The sequence below is a fragment of the Poecile atricapillus genome, chromosome W, assembly GCF_030490865.1.
Source record: "Poecile atricapillus isolate bPoeAtr1 chromosome W, bPoeAtr1.hap1, whole genome shotgun sequence".
NCBI lineage: Eukaryota > Metazoa > Chordata > Aves > Passeriformes > Paridae > Poecile > Poecile atricapillus.
The window spans coordinates 30,720,484-30,742,725 of NC_081288.1; the positions used below are offsets into that span (position 1 = coordinate 30,720,484).

General features: G+C 37.2%; 1 protein-coding gene across 14 annotated transcripts in view; it reads left to right on the top strand.

The window, feature by feature from the left end:
- LOC131591713 (ankyrin repeat and sterile alpha motif domain-containing protein 1B-like) overlaps positions 1 to 22,242 on the top strand; it is a 407,097-nt gene that overhangs the window by 224,552 nt on the left and 160,303 nt on the right. For all 14 annotated transcript variants that reach the window (XM_058862673.1, XM_058862674.1, XM_058862675.1 and 11 more), the window contains one exon: positions 19,586 to 19,684. In XM_058862673.1, coding sequence (XP_058718656.1) covers positions 19,586 to 19,684 — 99 coding nt within the window. The remainder of the gene's footprint in view (positions 1 to 19,585; positions 19,685 to 22,242) is intronic.

The following is a 22,242-nucleotide window of genomic DNA, read 5'->3' on the forward strand; positions in this document are numbered from 1 at the left end:
ACTATTTCATGGTATATATCTCTGAATATGATACATGAGGACTGGAATTAGTCCCATCCGTTCTAGCAATATGTTAGATATTAATGTTAAACAGGGTGTTTAAGCTAAAAGCCTGCCTAGTGCAGACAATGGCCTCACTTTGATGTACAAACACTGATGAGCTGTATTTTGAGACTACATATGTGGGGAATTGGCTATTGACCCTAAATACAATTTTATGAGAAACTAATAGCAAGTATTTCATCTTAAAGCTAGTTTGATAAAGTGTATGAAAACTCTAATAACCAGAATGAACCATGACATCTTAGTAACTCATAAAATAATAGGTATAATGCTAGTAAAGTGTTCTTGCTATGTATTTAAGGCCAAACCTTCCAACTGATTATGTTGACCAAAAGGAGCAATGGTAAACCTTCAAGAATTAGAAATGTTTGTGTATAGAGTGATGTGTATGATGATGTTCTTGATAACTGATGAAAGTTATGGAAAACTTGACAAAATGTAAACATTGTTTAAAGTAACAGAAAAAGCAAAGATTAAACAAGGCAGAAAATCTAGGAAGTTTTATGCTTCAGGGCAAAAAATTGAAGATTCACAGGACAATCAGTTTTTAGTTCTATTTACAGTTTTCAAACGAATGTCCTGTATGTAATAAGAAGTTACAGCTTATTCTTAATTATTCCATATGGGAATAATTTTAAATAAAATTAAATTTAAAAAAAAACAAACAACAAAACAAACAGAATGAAAGAAATTTTCAAAGCAACATAGTATATAGTTGTATATATTACTGGTTTAGAGCAACATTGTCCAACAAGAAGCAATTAAATGGTGTCTGGAACAGTAGATAAATTTCAAACAATAACAAATTTCCTAAGTTAAAGGACAGAGCAGTACAGAGTGGCTTGATTGTAGATAATGGCATGGTGGGACTCTAAAGGAGTTTTCAGGCAAAGATTAATGACTGCAAAGAGATAACTGGAAATAAACATGATTCTTGGGCATGTTATCCTATTTGAAGGAGGACCGGATGATGTAAGAAAAGCTTGGGTAGTTATCTGAACAAAGATTAATGCTGATCAAAAAACAGAAACATTGTAAGTTAAAGAAAGAATACATTGTGAAAGAACAGATAAATAATCAAAATGCAAAAAGGAAAAAAAAATAGGAGGGAAAATGCAATGTCATTAACTGTGTGAGTAGAATATATTCAGAGAAGTTTTTCTCAATATGCTTTAGCTAAAAGAACTATTAAAAAAGCTACAGCCACTTCTGGAATCAGATAAAATTCATTTTAGTTTTGCATTAAGAGCAAAATATAATAATTAGTCAAGTAAAGTGTTAATGAAGACCACTGAGAAATTGGAGGAAGAGAAACAGTGAGAGTAATCATATTGCAAACAGACAAAAGAGCACTTGGTTAATTAGAATATCTGAATCATCTGGCTTAGGTGCTGTTTGATGAAGAGCTTTAAGAAACTGAAGAGACAATACCAAATCCTTTAACAATCATTTTTGAGAACTTCTGGAGAATGAAAAAATTATTAGAGGACAACTAAAATAAAAATGTAGTACTAATATGTACATCAGATCACAGGATTCTTCCTCAGGATAGATTTCCAATCTCCTGGGCTCTTTGGCTTCAGCCATTCACCATACAACCTTTGCCTAAATCAAGGAGGAAATGTATGGTGGTGTTGCTGGCAACAGAAAATTACTGTCATTAGCACTGACTGGTAGAGAGAAAATGGGGCAGTATACAGAATGCTGCAATGGGATGTAATGGGAAGAGAATAAAAGCTAAATGAAGTAACTCAGCAGTTAGGAGATGAACTATTTAAAGAAACCCAGTAAAGAAACAGATGTACTGTACAACACATTGTGACCCCCATAATTTAGATGAGAAATTATTTTCTGTCAAAAGCAACTAGGAGTTCGACAAGGGAGACGAGCTTAGTTTTCCTAATGAAACTACAGCTACCTTTTAAAAGCTGGTTTAGAATGATGTACCAGGATTGCCATGCAAGTAAGCCATTCGTGGTACAGTTTGCCTGACTGCTTCTAAATTTCTCAGGTATCTAAATTTACTGCCCTTCAGTTTGGAAATCTTTTGTTTTCCCACATATTGGTGAATTTTTTGCCTTCTCCTGCACACAATACCCATATATCTTTATGGTACCAACACCCCAGCATCTGTTTTAACCTTGGCAATGACGAAAGCATTTTGTCATTGCCCTGTGTAGCCTTTAGGACCATGCTGTCCATTCTGTCTGTTCATACACTCACGATTTTGCATACACATATTACACAAAAAGGTAATTCCTTACAATGAAATGTTCTACGTGTTTAGAAATGAAGAACTGGAGAGTTACAGTACCTGGGTGACCTCAGTTTACCCATCCTGTTAACAAGCCTTATGAGAGAGTCTTCAATCACAGCTTGCTTTACTAATTTTTTTCCTTCAAAATTCCTTTCTCATTAAGTGTACTGAGATTTGAGTATGCACAGGAACATATTTCAAAGAACTAGCAGTTAAAATAAGACCTTTGTTATTTTTCTAATGCTGCATTGCTTAAATTTTATGACTTTAGCCCAATATTAATTTAAAACAATAATGAGACCCTTAAACTGCCTTTATTTGTCATTCAGAAGTGATGTACATGTTTTTCTGGATCATTAGAAAAAAATACCTGTTTATCTGAGCATGCATTTGCATTTTAGAAACTGGGATAAAAACAGCTAGAAAACATAAAACTATAGTACTTCAGGTTATAACTTGAGGCAATTGAAAATAAGTAAATGCAGTTAGAAACGCTTTTGTCACATTTTTTGTGTCAGAAGTCACCTCCAAAACTGCCCGTGCTTCACATGGGTCAAAGCACAAGCTCAGTTGTAAGAAAGTATGATGTTCTTGATTTTACATGGGACAAAAGATACATTCTTAAATCTGCTGAAAGTAAAGTAAGGGCCCAGTGTAGACAAAGCAAGCTGCTGTGTCTAAACTATGATTTTATTCCACATATGCATAATTGGTTGAATTAACAGAAAGCTTTTGTTCATTGTAAATACAAGGTCACAATGAAATTCACACCTGGTCTCTGGTCTTGTTCTTAGCCCAGTCCGGATTGAAATACATTTTCGGTAAAACAAGAAATGCAAATGCTACTTTTAATCCCCAAATAATTTACTTCTGTAGTCTTTAAAACACTAAATTAAACATTTCAAACATTTTATTCACTATGGAACATGTTCTATTCTGTATCTTTTCCATTAAACCCCAATTATTGTGCTTGTGGGATAAAATCTCCTTACAGCAATACACTGTATTTGCTTTAGTGGCTAGTACTGATGATACTGAAGGCATATACACTTGTTGAAAATGCAGCCATAGACTTAACTCAAACCTCATCTTTCAGATGTTTATTATTCTTATCTTATGCACTATTTCATTGAATTATTGGAAATGTGATGCTTTAATAACATTATTAATGGGAAAAACAATGGGTTAAATTCGCAAGATATACCATACCTGATCTAGATTTGTGTTGAAAGCCTTTGATTAGATAATAATTATTTAATTTTTTTTGGCCCGAAGTCTAGACCTAGATGGAAGTTATGACATATAAGAGCAAAAGTATTTGGCAGAAGTGGAAGGTTAAGGTTACTGTGAATAGAAATGAATAAATATTAAAAACTAGAATACCATGAATAAAAATACTCAGGTTAAATACATATCAAATAACCTTTCAATATAAATCTCAAATGGTGTTTTCTCTAAATGCCTACTTAGCAGCCAAAAATTAGTGAAGAGTGGCCCCTCTGTGCACTTATTCCTCTTTGCAGTCAGAAAGAAGGGGGAAAAACCTGTATGTTATTCACTGGTATCTTACAGTTTACACTTAAAAAAAGTATGTTATTTGCTGCAGCTGGTTACAGCTCTTAAATCTCTGAAATGATTGATAGCTTCTGCTCTTCAGAACTATTCACAACTATTTCCCAGCTTTTTCACTTTTTGAGGTTTCCTCTCCCCAGACAGGTCCCCTTTCAATCACACAGTAGGGCCACTTCTTGAAGTAAGTTAAGATGGTGTTTAGAAAGAAATAGCAGTTCTTAGTTGCTATCCTGCATTAAGATAAAAGATTGCACAACTGAGTTGGTTTTTAGCCTTGATCCATTTTTAAATATAGTATGAATATTATAGCCCTGTTTTCTTCTCTGAACTCCCTAGGCATCCCCCTTGTTGCTGGAAAGGAATTACAAATTGACAATGCAAATTATTTTATTTTGTTTTCCATCTCCCTTGGAATTTGGAAATGTGTCTATTCTGTCCATGAGCTTTTTATTTCCTGACATTCTGATTTTTAAGTACTTTTTTTATTGCCTATAGAAATAGCAGATCTTTGCTTTCTGCTTGGAAAAATAACTTTATGGAGAAAGAGTGGGATATTATACCAAAGAACCAACATACTGACAAATCTATGATTCTAAGTAATATCAAGCTTTTTGTCAGAAAATTCTTCTCTCACTGCTTGTATGGTTGATTTTCCTCTATCTCCTAACAGTGCTTCAAATATATGTTTGTTTAAAAAACATTCTGATTTCCCTCATTCTTCAAAAATAAGAAATGGAGACTCAGGGGAAAAGAGAATAAAGAAAACACTTGCTAGGACATGCAGAAGCAGCATGGTCCATGGAGAATCCATAGGACAGTATATCTAAGGGTCTTCTCTGAGGTCAGCTTTTGATTTGAATTTGAGTTTGGAGAAAATTCCCTTATCTGGCTGAGGGAAATTACATAACTTTGCTGGCCTACATACAGGAAATCAAGAGAGGATCCTGGGATAGAAATATCTGTGTATTTTGAGCTATCTTGTGGACAATTATATGCTTTTGTCTAACTTTTGATGTCCAGATTTCTAAGTACCTTTAGCTGGGAAGAACACTTTCTCAGGAGGGAGTCAGAGGTAGCCAGATTACCTGAGGAATCCCACTGAGTACTTTCAGTTCAATTCTGAATTAAGTCAATGGCAAGGCTTGGACTTAAGCTAAAAATAGTGCAGAATAACAAAACAAGTATTTAATAGTTAATTTAATTTTTTTTTTGAAAATTAATCAGGAACATTTTTTTCTGTGTATGAGATTGCTAAATGTAATTTTTCATTATTTTAATTTTTAAGTCATGCTTTTTATTCCATAAACCATATTCAGGGCAAAACAGGTTCTTAACATTCCTCTTGTCTTCCTTAGAGCTGCCTGGGTACCACTTTTCCTTTCTGTTTATTTCTGAGGTTCTCTATGTCTGACCCTTTCCCCCAAAATTCGTTTGGTTTCTGAGATCTCTTTCTGCCTCACCATTCCTGCAGTCTGGGCTCTTCTTGGGCAGCCCATGTCCTCCTTTTCTCCATTTCCTCTTTCCTAAGAAGAAATCACCCTATGTCTTTTCTTTGGTCTCCAAATCCAACGAGGGAGAGAGGGACCAGGGGAGGGAGTGAGGAAGGAAGAGAAGATGGGAAGGAGAGGAAAAAAAGAGATGAAATAATCAAAAACAAAGAGGGGACAGAGGATGCCTGCTTCTCATCCATGTTCTTTTACTAACATAAAATATTTTTACTTGATTTAAAAAGCAGTGGTCCCACCTAATTGGATGTTTTTCACCATGATTTGTCACTCACACCTCAAACCTAACAGAGTTAGTGCTGAGTGAAAACTGGCTTCCTTGTCTGGGCTTTAGATGACTTCTTGCACAGTTGGCCATGCTTTCCAGAATGCTTCATAGTTCCATGTTATTCTGATTTTTCTATTTTCCAGGGTATCTCAGGCTTCTTATTTACCTGGACAGCTAGCTACAAATTGTGACAAACTTGTCTGATAAAACTATTACACTCAAAATCCTTTAATACACATGGCAAAAGGAAGGAGCAGATTTTGATTTGCTGAAGTGTGAGTGCTCACAGCTAAAACTGAATATAACTGCAGCTGTCCTTTGAATACATATGTAGATAAACACTAAGGTACTTACTGAAATTGAAGAAAGCAATCCCTGAATTTATGCATTGAGAACTAATATACTGTATTTTTCTTTTAATTCTAGCTCTAATTTGTTCTACTTTAATTCTTTATCTGTATAATGGGTATTAAAATGCCACCTTGCTTTGATGGAGTCTTATACATTAATTCATTGTTTGGAGCTGTCTAATATTAATTCAATGAATGTCTAAAAAAAAAATCTTAAGAAAATGAGTCATTCTTACTGTTGAGGTCTTCAATGGTAAACTATATATAAGACATGGACCCACACAGAGAATGATAAAGGCTAAAAAAAGAAATATCAGCTGCCTTATTTTCCAAGTACAATCCATCCTCCTGCACTGAATTCCTGGATTATTCAAAAATATAATTATAGTGTGTGTTTGGGGCCATGTGGGATATGTAACCTGGGGTGAAGGGTAGTTAGCCAGTGTTGAACAATCTGCAGTCTGATATTTTGTAGCTTCGTGACATTCCTATAATATGTAGTGGGGATTAGTAACTCCTGTTTTGTCTGTTTTATTCATTGCAGTGACTGTTCCTTTTAGGAAGGTGTGCTGGAATCAAGAAATTACCTCAAGTGAAGTCACAGTCACCCACAATCTTGTCTCACCAGATCAGGAGTATACTGTTGTGCTGTGCAATTTGTTGATATCATTGGTGTGTTTGGACCAAATATCAGAGGTGTGAGGGACAAGGGAAACTCACAAGTATTCACCAAACTATTAGGAGCAGTTTCTTTTACTGCAAAGAAAAATTTAATTAGAAAAGGCTAGCTCTTGGAGCAATGTGTAAAGTGTCAGTAAACCCCTTGCTTTGAGTTAGGATAGGAGGAGGCCCCAAAGGATCCCTAGTTCATTGTTACATGCAGTGTCCTTGTATAGAAAGGGGTTGGTGGAAACACTCATCACAATGGCATCAAGAAGAAGGGTGCCAGAAAAGGTGGAGTGACTTGCATGAATGTTTCCTTGTAACAGAGGGAATGAGGTACTAGAGTGCCAGATTAATGGACTTTGACAGAAGATATCCCAACACCTTAAAAATCAGCTGTGTAGCAACATTGCAGAATCCTTCCACAGTGTTTTGCAACTGAGTTAGTCTGTGTACAGTTAACGTTATCCTAAGAGTGTATCAAGCTGTCCCCTCATTAGTTTTTAACACATTAATTCAGATTTCTAAGAAAATGCAGTACATCATGAGAAGAATAATCAGCCCTTTGGACAAAAAACAGAAGTTTACCTTTATAGAAAAGTCTCTTGAGGACAAATACTGTTTGCTAGTCAGGATGGAGAGTTCAGAGGGCTATATCAAGGTGCTAGGACTATGTGTATGAGACCAATATGTGACTTTAGGTTTCACAGCCAGTACTTGCTTCAGCTGAACACAAGTTGTATAGTGCATTTCTCTGAACAAGTGTGTTCAGATTGGTGGATTTTTTTTTTCCTTATATTTACTGGTAATAAAAGATTATGCCTTCCATCAGAGATGCAACTAATTTATGGACTGGTGTAAAAATACTTGTGTGAGCATTTGTAACTTCTAACTACTCAGGTATCGGTAGAAAACACAGAACTGTGGTAGTCTAATTACTGCTTTTGTGTTGCATTTGAGGTAAATAAAAGAACATTTTTAAAAGAGTGAAAAGATGTAAATGAAGCAAAGAATGTGTGCAGAAAGAAAGGTCACAATATTAGAACTGTTTCTTAAAATATTTGGACTGGGAATAAGTTGCACAGGAATAAAGAAACAGACATGAAGGGAAAAAGCAGAAACAAAATAGGTAGTTTGCTATCTGGCTTAGACAGAAATCTGATTTTCCATTTGTTTATTTTTTGGATGTGCTTGTTTATTTTTAGGTTTTGGAATTATAAATGTTTTTGTTTAATGGCAAGATACGTAAAATTTGTGGGAAAATTATTTTGAAGCCAGTGGTAGTTAATATTTTATATGAGGTCCAGTTGACAGCTACAAAGTGGTAGCCATGTATTTTTTTTATAGGTTCTGGGTGAGTTACTGCATTATCCATGACGTAGCTACACCAGGCTGCATAAAATGATACTGTGTAATATTAGAAATACGGTGTCAGGAATTGAAAAAGAAATACTAAGAAGTGTAGTGAATCACTCCAGAGTGCACTTCTAACATACAAGTGGCTCCCTAGTTATTTTCCAAAATGGAGCCTTTTCTTTTTAGATAAGGTTAGCATAAATGGAATGTGTTTCACTCATTCTTTGGGATCATTCATGAAGCTGAAAGTGATTTTGGGCAACATGAAAATTGTCCCTGTCCATTACAGGAATTAGATTATATTTCAGGATTCCTTCTGACCCAAACCAGTCTGTAATTATGTCTCTGTAAAATCATTTAGTTTGGAAAAGACTCAAGATCATCAGGTATGAGCATTACCCTGATACTTCCAATTCCACAGGTTAATGATTTTCCTAAATGCCACATCTATGTGTCTTCTAAATACCTCCAAGGATTGTGACTCAACCTGTTCTTTAGGCACTCTGTTCCAATGCTTGTTGACCCTTTCTTTCATATGCAATCTAAACCTCCCCTGGTGCAGTTTGAGGCCATTTCCTCTTGTCCCATTCCTTGTAACACAGGAGAAGACTGACTCCCACCTGGCTGCACCCTCCTTTCAGATGGCTGTAGAGAGCACTAAGATCCCACCTAGCAACCTTTTCTCCAGGCTGAACACCCCCAGCTCCCTCAGCCGCTCCAAATCAGACGTGTGCTCCAGACCCTTCCCCAGTTCTGTTTCCCTTCTCTGGACTGTTCCCAGCACCTCAGTGTCTTTCCTGTAATGGAGGGCCCAGATCTGGACACAGAATTTGAGATGTGGCCTCACCAGTGCCAAGTACAGGGGGATGATTCTAAATATCCTTTCTTCCATGGTTTCTAAAAGTTTGGGTCTGCCATCATAACAGTTTGGAAAGGTGTGCTTTTACTTCTTTTACTTCTACTCTTGTGGAATATATCTTCCCAAAGTTAATCTTTAAGAAAGATAGTCCAGTTTTCTGTCATCTCCACGACACATTAAAAAAAAAAAAAAAGAAAAACAGCTTTGCAGTGCAGGCGTGTTTTGCTGCAGTCTAGAAAAGGCATGGTAAATCAGTTTCCTCCAAATTCTAAGGAGCTGCTGGATTTCATGTATTGATTCAAATTTATGGTAGATTTTTATTTAGGAAAATCAGGTCTTCCTGGGTGTATATATATATATCACTCAGTCTCTGGTGTAGCTAAATGCCCATGTGCTTAACTTTAAACTAGGCCAAAGATGAGAGTGCAGAAAATATATACATGAGATAAATTATTGGTTTATTTTCCTTTTCTGGGCAGTTTTGGCCAGTAGCAGAAACACTGAATCAATGAGTTAAGGAGACCTTTGATCTCACCTAGTGTGGTCATACTGATGTTTCTGAACTGCAGGTTTAATTCAGATTCCCTGCAGAGTTTCTGAGGAGCAGGGTCTGCTTGGTGCCGAACATAGGCTTCACAGTGCAAACCAATCATTCCTGAAGTCGCTGCATGGGAAGTGAAGCACATCCTAAGGTGATGCAGCAGTCCATGCATGATGCACAGGATGACCAGCGGAACGATAATCAATCCTCCTTTGTGGCAATATTGACATGCCTCTCCAAATGGTTTCTGGAGAACAATAGCACCGTGTAGTGACACAAAGCGCATGGGATCGCATCACAGCGATCCGCTGGTTGCCGTGGTGACGGGAGTGGGCCCGCAAAGCCAGCCTCCTGGCTGCTGAGTTGGAAGGGATAAGAAAACACACAGCCCACTTCCCATGTGAAATGAATTACAAGAACAAGCAAAGGAAGAAAAGAAAAATGCCAACCCTTAATCAAATGTTCTCTTATTTTTAGAAAGGGTTTTAAGAAAATGGAGACCATCTCCTCTTACCTCTTGGGCCTCAGGGATTTGGCTAGTAATATCCCTGTACATACTGTGGAAATAAATCACAGAGGTTTGTATAAGAAAAATCACATGTAAAAGATATCTGTGTGCGGTGGGAAATGACAAAACCTTATTCAATCCTGCTATCCTTAGTGCTTGCCTTAGCAAATAAAATCTGTAAGTATATGTTAAAATGATTCTCAATATAACAACTATATTTGGCAGGCAAATGAAATATGCAGATATTTAGCTAGAGAAAAGTAGTATATTCCAGTTTCTTATAATTTCACAATGTCTCTTACCTTTTACCCTTGCTGCACAGCTGCATATCAAAAGCAACATGGTAGACTTCAAAATACATTTAAGCATAACAAATCAGTGGTGTGTAGAAAACACCATTGATTTTCTAGTATTTCTCATTTTTGGGAGATGCTTTGTATTTTATTATATTTAGTAATACTAAACAAACCAGGAGACAACCTCCAGTTATTAGCAGCTAAGTCCTGAAAATTATTTGGGCACCTGACAGTTAGGAAATGCCTTCATTCTGCAGGACACAGGGTGGACTAAAAATACAGCCAAGTTAGGCCTCCAAGACCATAATAAAACCACAGTGAGTAGCAGCGATTTGTGAGCATCATGATGTCTGGCTGTAGAGCTCCTGTTTCTGGGAGCAGGATGCCTACTACTGAATTAGGCAAACAAGACCCTACATAACTTAACAGGAAGAGAAAGGCATGTAGAAAAAGGGTGTGCAATGCTAAGAAGAGCTGCTCCGAAGCAGGAGTTATGTCTGAAGGCTTTGCCTCCACTTGCATCCCTGCATTAGACACTACTTGGAAGCTGGATTTTCTGTCCTGCACCCTGGATCTTGACATGTGAGTCAACCCTTTGGGTAAGGACATCTGCTTCATTGCTCTTTCAAATTGAAACACAAGCATAAGCCTGTAGCTTAGAAATTAGGATACTCGGATGAGAGAAAGTCATGCATTTTTAGCTTTTTTTCTGCTTTTATTTTTTGGCAGTCACTAGATATAAACCAGAAACATTTCTAGAAACAGCAAAAGAAGATTGATTTACCACAACCAGCTGTCACTGGTCTAATGGATAATATTCTTTCCGACTTACTGACTAAACCTCACAGCAATTTAGTTTCAGCAGGACCAATGAGCAATTCCTCCTCAACTCCAGATATCCCTTTCCTAATAGTTCTTGCATAGTTTCCTCTGTTTTTAGGAAGTTTGAGCATGAGAAAGACAGGTCAATCTTATCTCCCACCTTCTGCATGAATTCTTTAACAGGTGGGCTGTTCTATAAGAAAGATAAAGCCATTCTTCCTTCTTTTGACACATTTTAAGAAAGAGCAGCAGCCAGTTCATGTTGTGCTCCTGTTTCTGCCTTGGGCATGCTCTTAGACTTCCTACCAGATCAAGCCCTGATGGCATTTCAGAGGAGGGCCTGCTTTCTAGGCTCCCACAAAGGACTGACATGATTTCCTAGCTGCTCTGTCTGCTCTGAACTGGGAGCTTGAACACCAGGCAGCCCACAGGCAAAGCCACCAGTCAATTGCAGGCAGGAGGTGAACAAGTGCTTGAAGATGTCAGTCATAACTTTAGGGTGTAAGTGTGTGAAAGCTTATGTATTTTGTTGGGCATGTTTTCCTTTCTGCTATTTGACAGGCCCCTTCTGGCTATAACCTATTTTTAAGATGTGGATCCTGCCCGGAATTTTCATATCTTTGACTCTGCATTTTGTGCTCTCTGGGGTGATTTGGGTGGCTTACATTTTAAAACACATAACTACAGTTGATAAAAATATGGGTAAGGAAATACTTGTGTAGGATACTCTGGGAGGTAAACTGAGTTTTTGCATTTCATAGAATCATAGAATTACAGAATTGTAGACTTATAAAATAGGTTGGATTGGAAGGGACCTGTAAGATTACATAGTTCTTCTCCAGGCTGAACAACCCTAACTGTCTCAGCCTGCTTTAATAGAAGAGATATTCCAGCTCTGTGATCATATTCATGACCCTCCTCTGGACTAGAGGTTTGTGTCACTCTTGTGCAGAGGGCTTCAGAGCTGGATGCAACACTCCAGGTGGGATCTCACAACAGCAGAGTAGAAGGGCAGAATCACCTCCCTTGACCTGATGGCCACAATTCTTTAGATTCAGCCCAGGATAAGGCTGGCTTTATGGGCTGTGAGTGTGCATTGCCTGGTCATGTCAAACCCTTCTCCTCAGGGCTGCTCTCAATCCATTCTCTGCCCAGCCTGTATTAGTGCTTGGGATTTCCCTGACCCACATTCAGGGTCTTGTCCGAGGCCTTGTTGAACTTCATGAGGTTCAAATGAGCCCACCTCCCAAGCCTATCAAGGTTCATCTGGATGGCATCCCTTTGCTGACAAAGATGTTAAACAGTGCCAGTCCCAGCACTAATCCCTGAGAACACCATTAGTCCGTGCTCTCCACTTGGACATCAAGCCACTGACAACAATTCTTTGAATGCAACCATCCAGCCAATTCTTTACCCACCGAGAGGTGCATCTGTCAAGGCCATGCCTCCTCAGCTTAGAGACAATGATGTGTGAGACAGTGTCAGATGCTTTGCACAATCCAGGTAGAGGACATCAGTTGTCCCTCCCTTATCCACCAGTGCTGTAACCGCATTGCAGAAGGTCACCAGATTTGTCGGGTTTAATTTGCTCTTAGAGAAGGCATGTTGTCTGGCAGCAAGAAACACCAAATTTTATTACAAAAGTTACTTTGTTATTTTATTATCACCTCCTTATTTGTTACAATACCACTAGTGTTGGCTGGTTAAAACTCCATATTACATACAGAGAAGGTATTCAACATTTTTGGTAAGTCTGAAAATATTATCTTTGTCCCTTTCTGCACTCCACAGCCTTATACACTTATTGGAGAAAGGAATATTTTTCTAAGGCTTTAGAAGTATGATAATTAGCTCCTAGTAATATTGATTTTTAAAGTGGGTCCTTTGAGAAATTTAGCATCCAAGCTCAGAAGCATTTATAGCAAGTAATCTGAATAATGGTACAATAAAAACTCTCTGGAATTTTCATTACTCAAATGAAGTGAAATTATCTTCACAATATACATTCAAGACATTAAGATGTAATTTAGGTAAGTATTAATAATTATATTATTGAATTGTTATGACTAAATAGGTAGACAGAGTTGGGTCCACAGCATTAGTAATTAAGTGGGCCAAGTGTGACATCAGAGGTAATTTTTTCAATTGCCACCTTATCTGTGCAGCTAATTTGCATGTGACAATTGTGTTGGTTGTAATGAATCAGTGATACAAGGAGGAGGGATAAAAATAACAGAAATTCTTCTTACAAGGATCCTTGTCCCAGCTATCCATGTTGTTTAATTACCACTACACTTTAATTAACTATTCCTGTTGTGTGAAAGGTCTTTGACTAAATGATCATTTGGATGTCAATATTTGAAAAGCTTTTGATGGCACTGGTTGCCTCAGGTTCATTTCTGGAAGAGCTGAATGTGAAACAGAGAGAGATCTTTAAAGCTTAAGTCATGTGGGCCTGAGATCTGTAGGGACTCCATTTTAAACTGGCCCTGGCTCATATCACCACTTTTTCTGTACATAGAAGTGCTATCATCCCACCCTTATCTATGAGTGAAATGGCCTTTTATTTAGTTAACATTTTTATTATTTTTTTATTTTATTATTATTTAGTTTTTTATTACTTCCTGACTAAATGGCATAGACATGGAAAACTCAGTTTTCCTTGGTTTTGTGGGTTTTTTAATTGCTATGTAAGCCATAAATGTAAAGACTGGAAATAGAGCAAGGTGGGGATTGAGAATGAGCATCAGTAACTTTACACTAAATAAATTTTGGAAGAATGATATCAAATGAATATTTTTCAGTCTGCTTGGTCCTTTCTTCCTAACATATTTTATAATCAATCTCTTTCTCCCAAGACAAAATTCCTTGCTTCTGCAGGGGACTTTTTTAACAAAATATTGTCAGGTTTTTAGATGAAATAATATCTGCAGTATCTTAAGGAATCTGATAAATCTTTCTGACCTGAAAGTACAAGTTGGGCATTTAATTCAGTAATCATTCTTACAGATCTTGTTTTCATGTTAACAGTGGAAATACTAGTGAGAGGCAACCTTTTCACTTATAATGAAGCTTGCTAAATTCTGGTCATTTGCCAGTTCTAGTCTGGAAATTAAATATGTGACACATTGCCTGAAATTCTCGCACTAATAAGAAGCACTGCTTATTACTGAAAGCTACATTTCTCTAGTCCTTTCTTGCAAGTCTTTAAGAAACAAATTCTTTTATCTTGTGGGAAGACTGTGTTGTGTTTGAAAAAACCTTTTGGCATATGATTTAGATTATGAAAAAGTCTTGGTTATTCAGTGTGTTCTTTATTACATTGGGAGATGTCTTTCATTTGTTCCCAGCCAGAGGACAGTTTATCCACTATTTCAAGTTTGGAAGGATATTAGAGTTAGATGGGTGAGAAACAGAGCAATTCCGGCTGAGAAGGCTTGTTTAAGTGAGCTGTTGAGGATGTGTTTTGTAACAGTCCTTATTTCCATTGGTACCAGATATCTGCTCCCTTCCTCACCAGTTATGCATTTGGGATGGCAGAAAGTAAGGAAGAATAGAGCTCTTTGGTGCTGTTGATGTCAGTTTTCTCTCTCTGATTTCAGTCTCCAATCATGTATAATGGAAGAACATTCCCATCTACTCCAGCCCTGTTCCCACCTCTCTTATCTCACTAACAGGAGTAATGGTACTCTTGGATACTCCAGCTAAGTGTACAAACCAGCAGATTTTCTTTTCTGTTCCAGGCCATATTTCCAGCAGCTCTGTAAGCCGAAGTATGAGGCCTGTTGCCCCACTCCACTGAAATCCCTCAGCTGTGCTCCTGCAGTGCCAGGTCTCAGTTCATCAACTGTGAAGCTCGGTGCGGTACACTCTGGTGGAGACATTGGCAAGGCACTTCAAACACCCACCAGACATTGTCTGTCATACACATGCACACGATCCTGCCCACTGCTGCGTGCTGGATGCCACCTGCACCAGCTCCTCAGTCTCTTCTGATCTCATTATGTTTATGATGCAGCAGATTACTACATGGATGGCTGGGAGAGGGCAAAGGAGATGCTCCCTTCACATTGGGAGTGATGCAAGCACCTCTGCTGCCCCCTCAACCCTGTACTTACATCAGAAGTCATCCTTTCCTTACCCACATCAATCCTGTTCTTTGTCAAACCAGCTTCCAGTACATCAGACGCATAAAGTATTACCAGAAGTTGTTGTTACCCCCACTAGCACTTGGTATCTACAGCTAACCTTGGTCTCAATAATGGCTTCATGGCAAATGACTTTGACTCCATCTGTTGAACAACAGCTTTAGGTACCAGATTTACTACTTTTCCTCCTCTGCTGCCACAGATGAACACTGAAAGAACTGGTAAAGTTGGCATTTCCAGCCTAAAGCCAAAAGTCTCCAAATCTTCTATTTCTTATGTGAGTCTTTTTCCTTTGCAGGATAGAAAGAAGGATTTAAATTCAAAGTTGATTTGCTCTTTCTCCTTTTTTTAGTCAGTTTTTTTGTTCCCCAAAGCTCATCTCTTCCAACTTCAGGGGCTGAATTTCCAGATAGGTCTAGTAATACATCCGCTAGCTATTTTAAAGCTTCTGTACCATTTTACTTAGGTGACACAACCAGACATTAGAATTTTTCATTATAGCTCTCCAGCACAGAAAATATGTGAAGGAAGATTAAAAACATAGGTACAAAAGGAGGAATGTGAAACATATAGTGATGTCTGCCATTCTAATATGTTCTTCAGTCACTGTATTTTATAATCTTTGGGCACAAGTCTTCAGAGCTCTTTTGTTCCTGCAGGAGGTAGAATGCATATGGGTGCCTAGGTCTGATCCAGAATTTTTGGGAAAGACTGTATTTAGTGGATAATTCCAGAGGTGATTTTATATTAAACAACCCAAATAAATACCAGTGACATCTTTATCTTATAATGTATCATTATGCATTTTGTTCTGAAGTCATTTATAGGAACTATCTCAGAACTTGGCAGAATTTCTGGGTTTTTAAAATTATGTTGTTTTTCATATGCCTTTAGTCTCCCACATGCAGTTTCTCCTTCGTTTTTGAGCCCAACTGTTCTGTGAAACCACTGCCTTCTTGCTCAGGAGATTAGCTTCCTGTGTGTGCTTACAGGGAAAAAGATAATCCTAGGAGTTGTGCAGAACCACAAATCTGGGGGTGGAGGGTTTCAGATACACTCTTGTCTTACTGGAACTCAGAAGCAGGATCTTTCCAGTTCATTAGAATATTATGCATTAATAAGACAGGAATTTCAACACTGTAAACTGAAGTGAAATAGATCTGAATCTGTCCTTGTATAAACAATTTTGATGTTTTTTTATGGCTTTAATTCCAAGAAGTTTTCATTCCAACTAAGTTTTCCTATAGACTTAAGAAACTAAAGTATCACAAAGTCTTTTATATTTTCATTACAGAAAGCATAATAAGCTCAGCAAAGATTGCTGCCCCATATTTCCTGTTGTAAGAAGCGGTTTTGCATGTAAGCATATAAAACATAAATCTTTGGGCTCAAATTCTCTAGGTGTCTATTAGGATAATTTCTTTTTGGTGACTATTTCAACTAATGTAGCTCAATTTTTTTTAAGGATGAAATAATGTGACAAGACAGTCTTGCATTCATATTCATTTTAATTACATTTACCATGTCATCTCTGTAAAGTTAATTGAGGTTACATTTGGCCCAGCTTATAATAGATGGAAGCTAAGATCAGAGTTTCTCCCCTTGTAGCTACTCTGCAGCAGAAGGAAGTTAGGTTTTCTTCACTCTCTGTGTAGGAGCCTATGGAAAGGGACTGGAGGAGCACAAGAGGAATAATCAGGTAAAAAAAAAATAAATCAGGAAATAGGATTAAGAGGGCAATGTGAGCGGATACTAGGGAGGTAGGACTGTGAGGGATAGGCTCTTTCATTTTGCAGGTATTTCTGCAAATGAAACAGCAGCTTTCTACTACATAGTTTCATAAACTATGAGTTTATGCCTCTGTGCTAAGCAGTAGTGGATTATACTGAGTATCTAAATTTCCTGGTTTGCTGTTATGGAAAGATGAAAAGTTGTTTTAGCTCCATGGCAGAAGACAATAAAACCAGTTTTACAGGAGGGATGAGTGTCTGCTGCTGTTGACATTTAACATTGACACAGCAAAGCTCTAAAACCTGAGCTCATTCAAAGACAAGGTTGTTGCCTTATTAAACTGGGAATAAGGAGGCAACATGAATTCCAGGCTTTCCTTAGTTTTAAATATTTGCTTTTGTAACCTTGATATACTTTAAAAAATACATTAAATAATACTTAAGGAAAAAACAATAGCAAAGAATTAATAAAATAATGCTTTCTCTGTGATGCAGCAACTATGTGCAAATATTTTTCCTGTGCCTGTTAATTTAATTGAGTTTTAAACATTGTAATATTTGAAGCTGATGTCAAGGTTACTGGCATCAGTAAACAGCGATGACTACACTGTGATTATGTGTAAACATCATGCAGTAATGAAGGTGAAATCTAAAAAACTGTTAAATAATGAAGTGAAAGCAGTAGCTGCAAACAAAATAGATGCATTTATTAAAATGAATGGAAATGCATAGCCTTTGTTTTGGACTGGATCCTCAGTTGGCTCAGTTTCCTTAAATCCATTCATGCTAGCTATTTCCAGCCACTGGAGAATCCAGCCCAAAATGGATGGCTTTTTTCAAGAGTTTTCGCTGTAAGTTTACAGCCTCCTTTTGGTTACCTAAAAGAGAAAGGCAGAAAGAGGAAATTATAATTTTTATGTGTTTACCAGGGAGATGAAGGGGGTATTACCCCCACCTAATCACTCTCACTGTTTGCACAGCCCGTGCTGCGTGCACACTTATACCGGGTGATCTATTTAATCTGGCATCATTGCACAGCTCTCCTTGTAGAGCTAAGGTTTCTGCCTGCCCTGTTCTGCATGCTGCACACCAATTGTTTCAGGGTATGATTTGCAGACTTGTAGCCTTAAATCATAACAATTACTGTAAAATATAGTGTAAAATAGAATAGCTTTGAAAGGTTTCCTCGATTCTCTTAAGAAGACCTCACCTAGATTTTGCAGGGTACTCTGTGGAGAGGAACTTGAGAGTCCTCAGGGGTGCACCTGTGAACTAATCAGTCCATCTGAACACACTGAAGATTTAGCAGCTGAACAGAGTGAAGCCTTCCATATTTCAGGGTGATTTTTGAAAGAAATCCATGATGCTTTGGGACAGAAGATTTTATATTCAGAAAGAAGTCATATCCTTTATTAAGCCCTGACTCAGCAAAGCATTTAAGCATGTTGTCTTACGTGCCTATTTGCTTTTCATTTTGCCACTTCTTAAGAGCTGTGCTAAGTCAAAAGCAGCAAGCCCCAAATGGAAAGGTAGAGATCTGCTCACATAAAGCCTTTTTCATGATCAAATTAGATGAGCACAAGTAAGAATTCTTGCTTCTAGCCAATTAGTGTCATGAGACTCCAACAGGGCTAAGAGATCAGGACAGGTCTTCTGTTTTTTCAGGTTTTGTTTTCAACTGTAATAGAAACTTTTTAAAAATTAAATACCTTTTTTAAAAGCTGACTTATTTTATTAAATGATCAGATCAAAAAAGAATACAAGATTGCCAGCAATCCTGACTTGATCCATCTGCAGTTCCCCTTTTGAGCCACTATTGTACCTCCAAAGATTCCTACAATAGTCACTGCCAGCTTTTTAGAAAATTGACCTTCAAATGCTGAACTTACTGGGTGATGTCAGACTCCTTGAATTTACGAATTGTATTGTCCTATTTGTGTAGCTCCTACTGCTAACAACTCCTAAGAAGAGATGTTTGAATTGTGGAGGTTTATATAATGAACTTTTCTTGCCAGTTGTTTTGTATATTGTTTGAACAGATGGTCTTTTTCAGCTATTTGAATGTTTTGAACTATTTGACCTGCCCACAAGCAGAAAGATAAAAGCAGTGACAAGTTAGGATTGAACTGGTTCAGTTAAATTTAGGGGGATGGGGACTGCACAATTTGTTGATACCTGTCCCTTTCTTCATCATTTTACTATCAATAAACAAATAATTTTATCCTCATCCACTCTCCTCATCTTATTCTGTGTTGGGTTCTTTTCCCAGTCCAGAGAAAAATGAACATCATAAATAGCTAGGTGAGGTAGGAGGTGAATTGAAAAAATTGAGAGTTCCTGAACAATTTTGTAGTCAAGTCCTTGGTTCCAAATGAAAGAGTGTTCACATCTGGTATTTGGCTTGAGTGAGAGGTACAATTTCTCCACTGTGCTGCCAGCAGTGTTGCAATAGTCCATGGGTTCAAGCACCTTCCACCATATTTTGTTATTGTGGAAATTAATGCAACCACTATTTTATTATTTTTGTCAGATGCTATAAGTTAAGCCAAGTGTTCTCTTTCAAATGTGACGGAAAGGCCTTTTTCAGGCTATTGAGGGCATCTGTTAAGTTTTTCAATTTTATTTCACCTTTTTTCCTCATTTTTAGGGAAGCAACGTGATGGAGGACCAGGATCTCTTGGAAATAGGAATCCTTAACTCTGGGCACCGACAGAGAATACTCCAAGCAATCCAGCTTCTCCCAAAGGTATACCTTCTGTTATTATACAAGTGAGGGAACTAACCCCTGCAGTATTCACATTATTTAAAACACTTTTTCAAATGGAGATAGATATAACTACACTGGTTTTGTAGACACATTTTTTGCATATGCAAATATGGCATAAAATAATGATGGACTCCCTTCTTATAGATGTGGTTGACAAAAGAATCAGTGATTTGACATGATGGCTGTTTAGAGTGTATTTGAGTTACTTCTGGCCTTTCAGACTATTTATAGATTGACATTACATATGTGTAAATAAGGCTGTCCATGAATCCCAGAATGCCTGTCTTAACATAGCAGTTGCCCTGGAAATACTTTGCCCATTATATAAGTACTCAAAAGCATTAGAGGAAAGATTGTTTTCCTAATAGTTGGCTTTTGTGTGAGATACAGAGACTTCCTGCAGGTTGCATATTTCATTTTCTGCTGCGTATATGAATTGCTTCTCAGCTGCAGACAGAAAGACTTACAGCCATTTTCCCAATCATTTTTAGTGCTAGCCAATTTAAACTCTAGATTTTAAAATCGGTGGTAGAATATTCTGCATACCAGAATTTATCACTTCTACTTCCATTCCATACTCCTTCCAGTAGAAGGAGGCTTCTACTACCTTTCCAAACAAGACATGGTGGACTTAGCATGGAAGATTACTACTTTAATCTGGAAAATTTTGTAAGTGAATGATGAATAGTGAGCACCAGTAGGGCTCCGAAGGCTGTCACATGTGATGCTGATACTTTGTGCAAAATACTAAGGCAGGAATAAAATCAAGTGTAAAGTGCACTGAATGTTCTGGTAGCAGCATGTGGGAAATAATCGAGGTAAGTAGAGATTAGTCCACTTGATGTTTCATAATACTGGAGAATGACTAGAGTTATTAAAGGGTTTTTCAGTTTAGATCATGAAGCAGACCTTGTTGGAAAAGGCTTTTTGATGCATCAAGGCTTCCTGGATGGATGACTTGTAAAAGAGCAGAAGGGTTTCTTTGGTATGGGAAAATCAGAAGTTGTGAAGTAGTTTCTGAATCTGAGAGTGTTAGTCAATCCATATATACTACAATGTGAGTCTGCACACAGAAACACCAAAAATCATTAAAAATAATAATTTTCTATGTACCATATTAGACAAATGAGATAGATGGTACAAGAATTAAGGTATTAGAAGTAGCAGTTGATGAATTATGAAAGATATTAAAGTTTGATATATTAATTTATGAATTTCTCAGCAATACTATCATTCAAGCAAAAATTTTGTAGTCTTTATCTGAGCTCATAGCTGATGGTATTTTATGTTTATTCTGTTTTTCTTGCTTCTTAGATAAGCTTTCATGTAGTCTTGTTTACATTCTTCAAAATTAATGAATCAATTGTTAATATATCATCATGATAGTGCTATCTGCACTCATTGGCTGGTGTTTATGAAAACATTGCTAATATTGTCTGCTTTTGGAGAGTTTCCTAATGCTGAGAGCAGATTCTGTTATAAAACTACAATTGCAGTCCTTTTAAAATCTGCTTGATGAGAGACACAGTCGAGACCTAGAGGTACTCCTGAAAACCAGTTGAGAACAGGATGGTTATGCAGTTACTCAGATAAATTCTGAACCAAAGATAATTAAGTAACACAGGATGGCTTGAAGCTCAAAGCATGAATGAGATAGTTTTTAGCTCCTTCCCTGTTGAGCTAAAAAGGCAGTCCCTAAGGACCATGCTTTTAACATGTCTTTGCTGCAAAGATGTTACACCAAAACAAAGCTGCAAGCTGAAGCTGTGCGTCATGTTTCTCCACATAAATGACTCAGCAATGTAAGAAAGCTTACATAGTAAAAACACATTATTTCCTATATAAACTGAGTTCTTTTGAAGACAGGTTATAGAGCCCAAAAATTAGGATCACGGGAAGTTTTATCTAATTTTATCTAACACACCCATGTTGTATTCACAACAGCTTGCTAAAGACATAAAACACTTTCACATCCTGCAACAAACCATGAAACATTGCTGTATATCTCATTGTGTGTTGATAAGTTCAGCTCTGTCATCCTGCATTCAAAATAGTGCATACCATCTAAATATATTAAGACTTCAAACCGTAATTGGAGTCTCACTAATTTGAATCTCATTAAATAAAAATTCTGTTTGTTTGTTTGTTTTGAACATGTACCTCTTTTCTCTTCCTCATTTAATTTAAATCCCGATGACTCCATGCATTTTTTACTTAATGGCATTGCTGAGGGTGTTATTTTTAGTTTTACTAATAATGTTTCCTGTCCTGAGATAGTTTTTAGCTCATATTTAGAGGTGGAAGTTAAGTGCTTTAAAAAACACCTATCAAACATCTCCTTAAAGCCTCAGGCAGCACTTAATAAGTCTGGAAGGTAAAACTCAAGCAACAAAACTGTTGGCAAGGTTTTAAAATACCTCTTTAAAAGCTCTTTTTGTTATTCTGATACATATTCATCTCTGCAGCCTGGAAATGCAACAGGTATTTAGTAGGTAAAATTTTTTACTCATAATTGCTGTCTTCCTAAAGAGTGATGA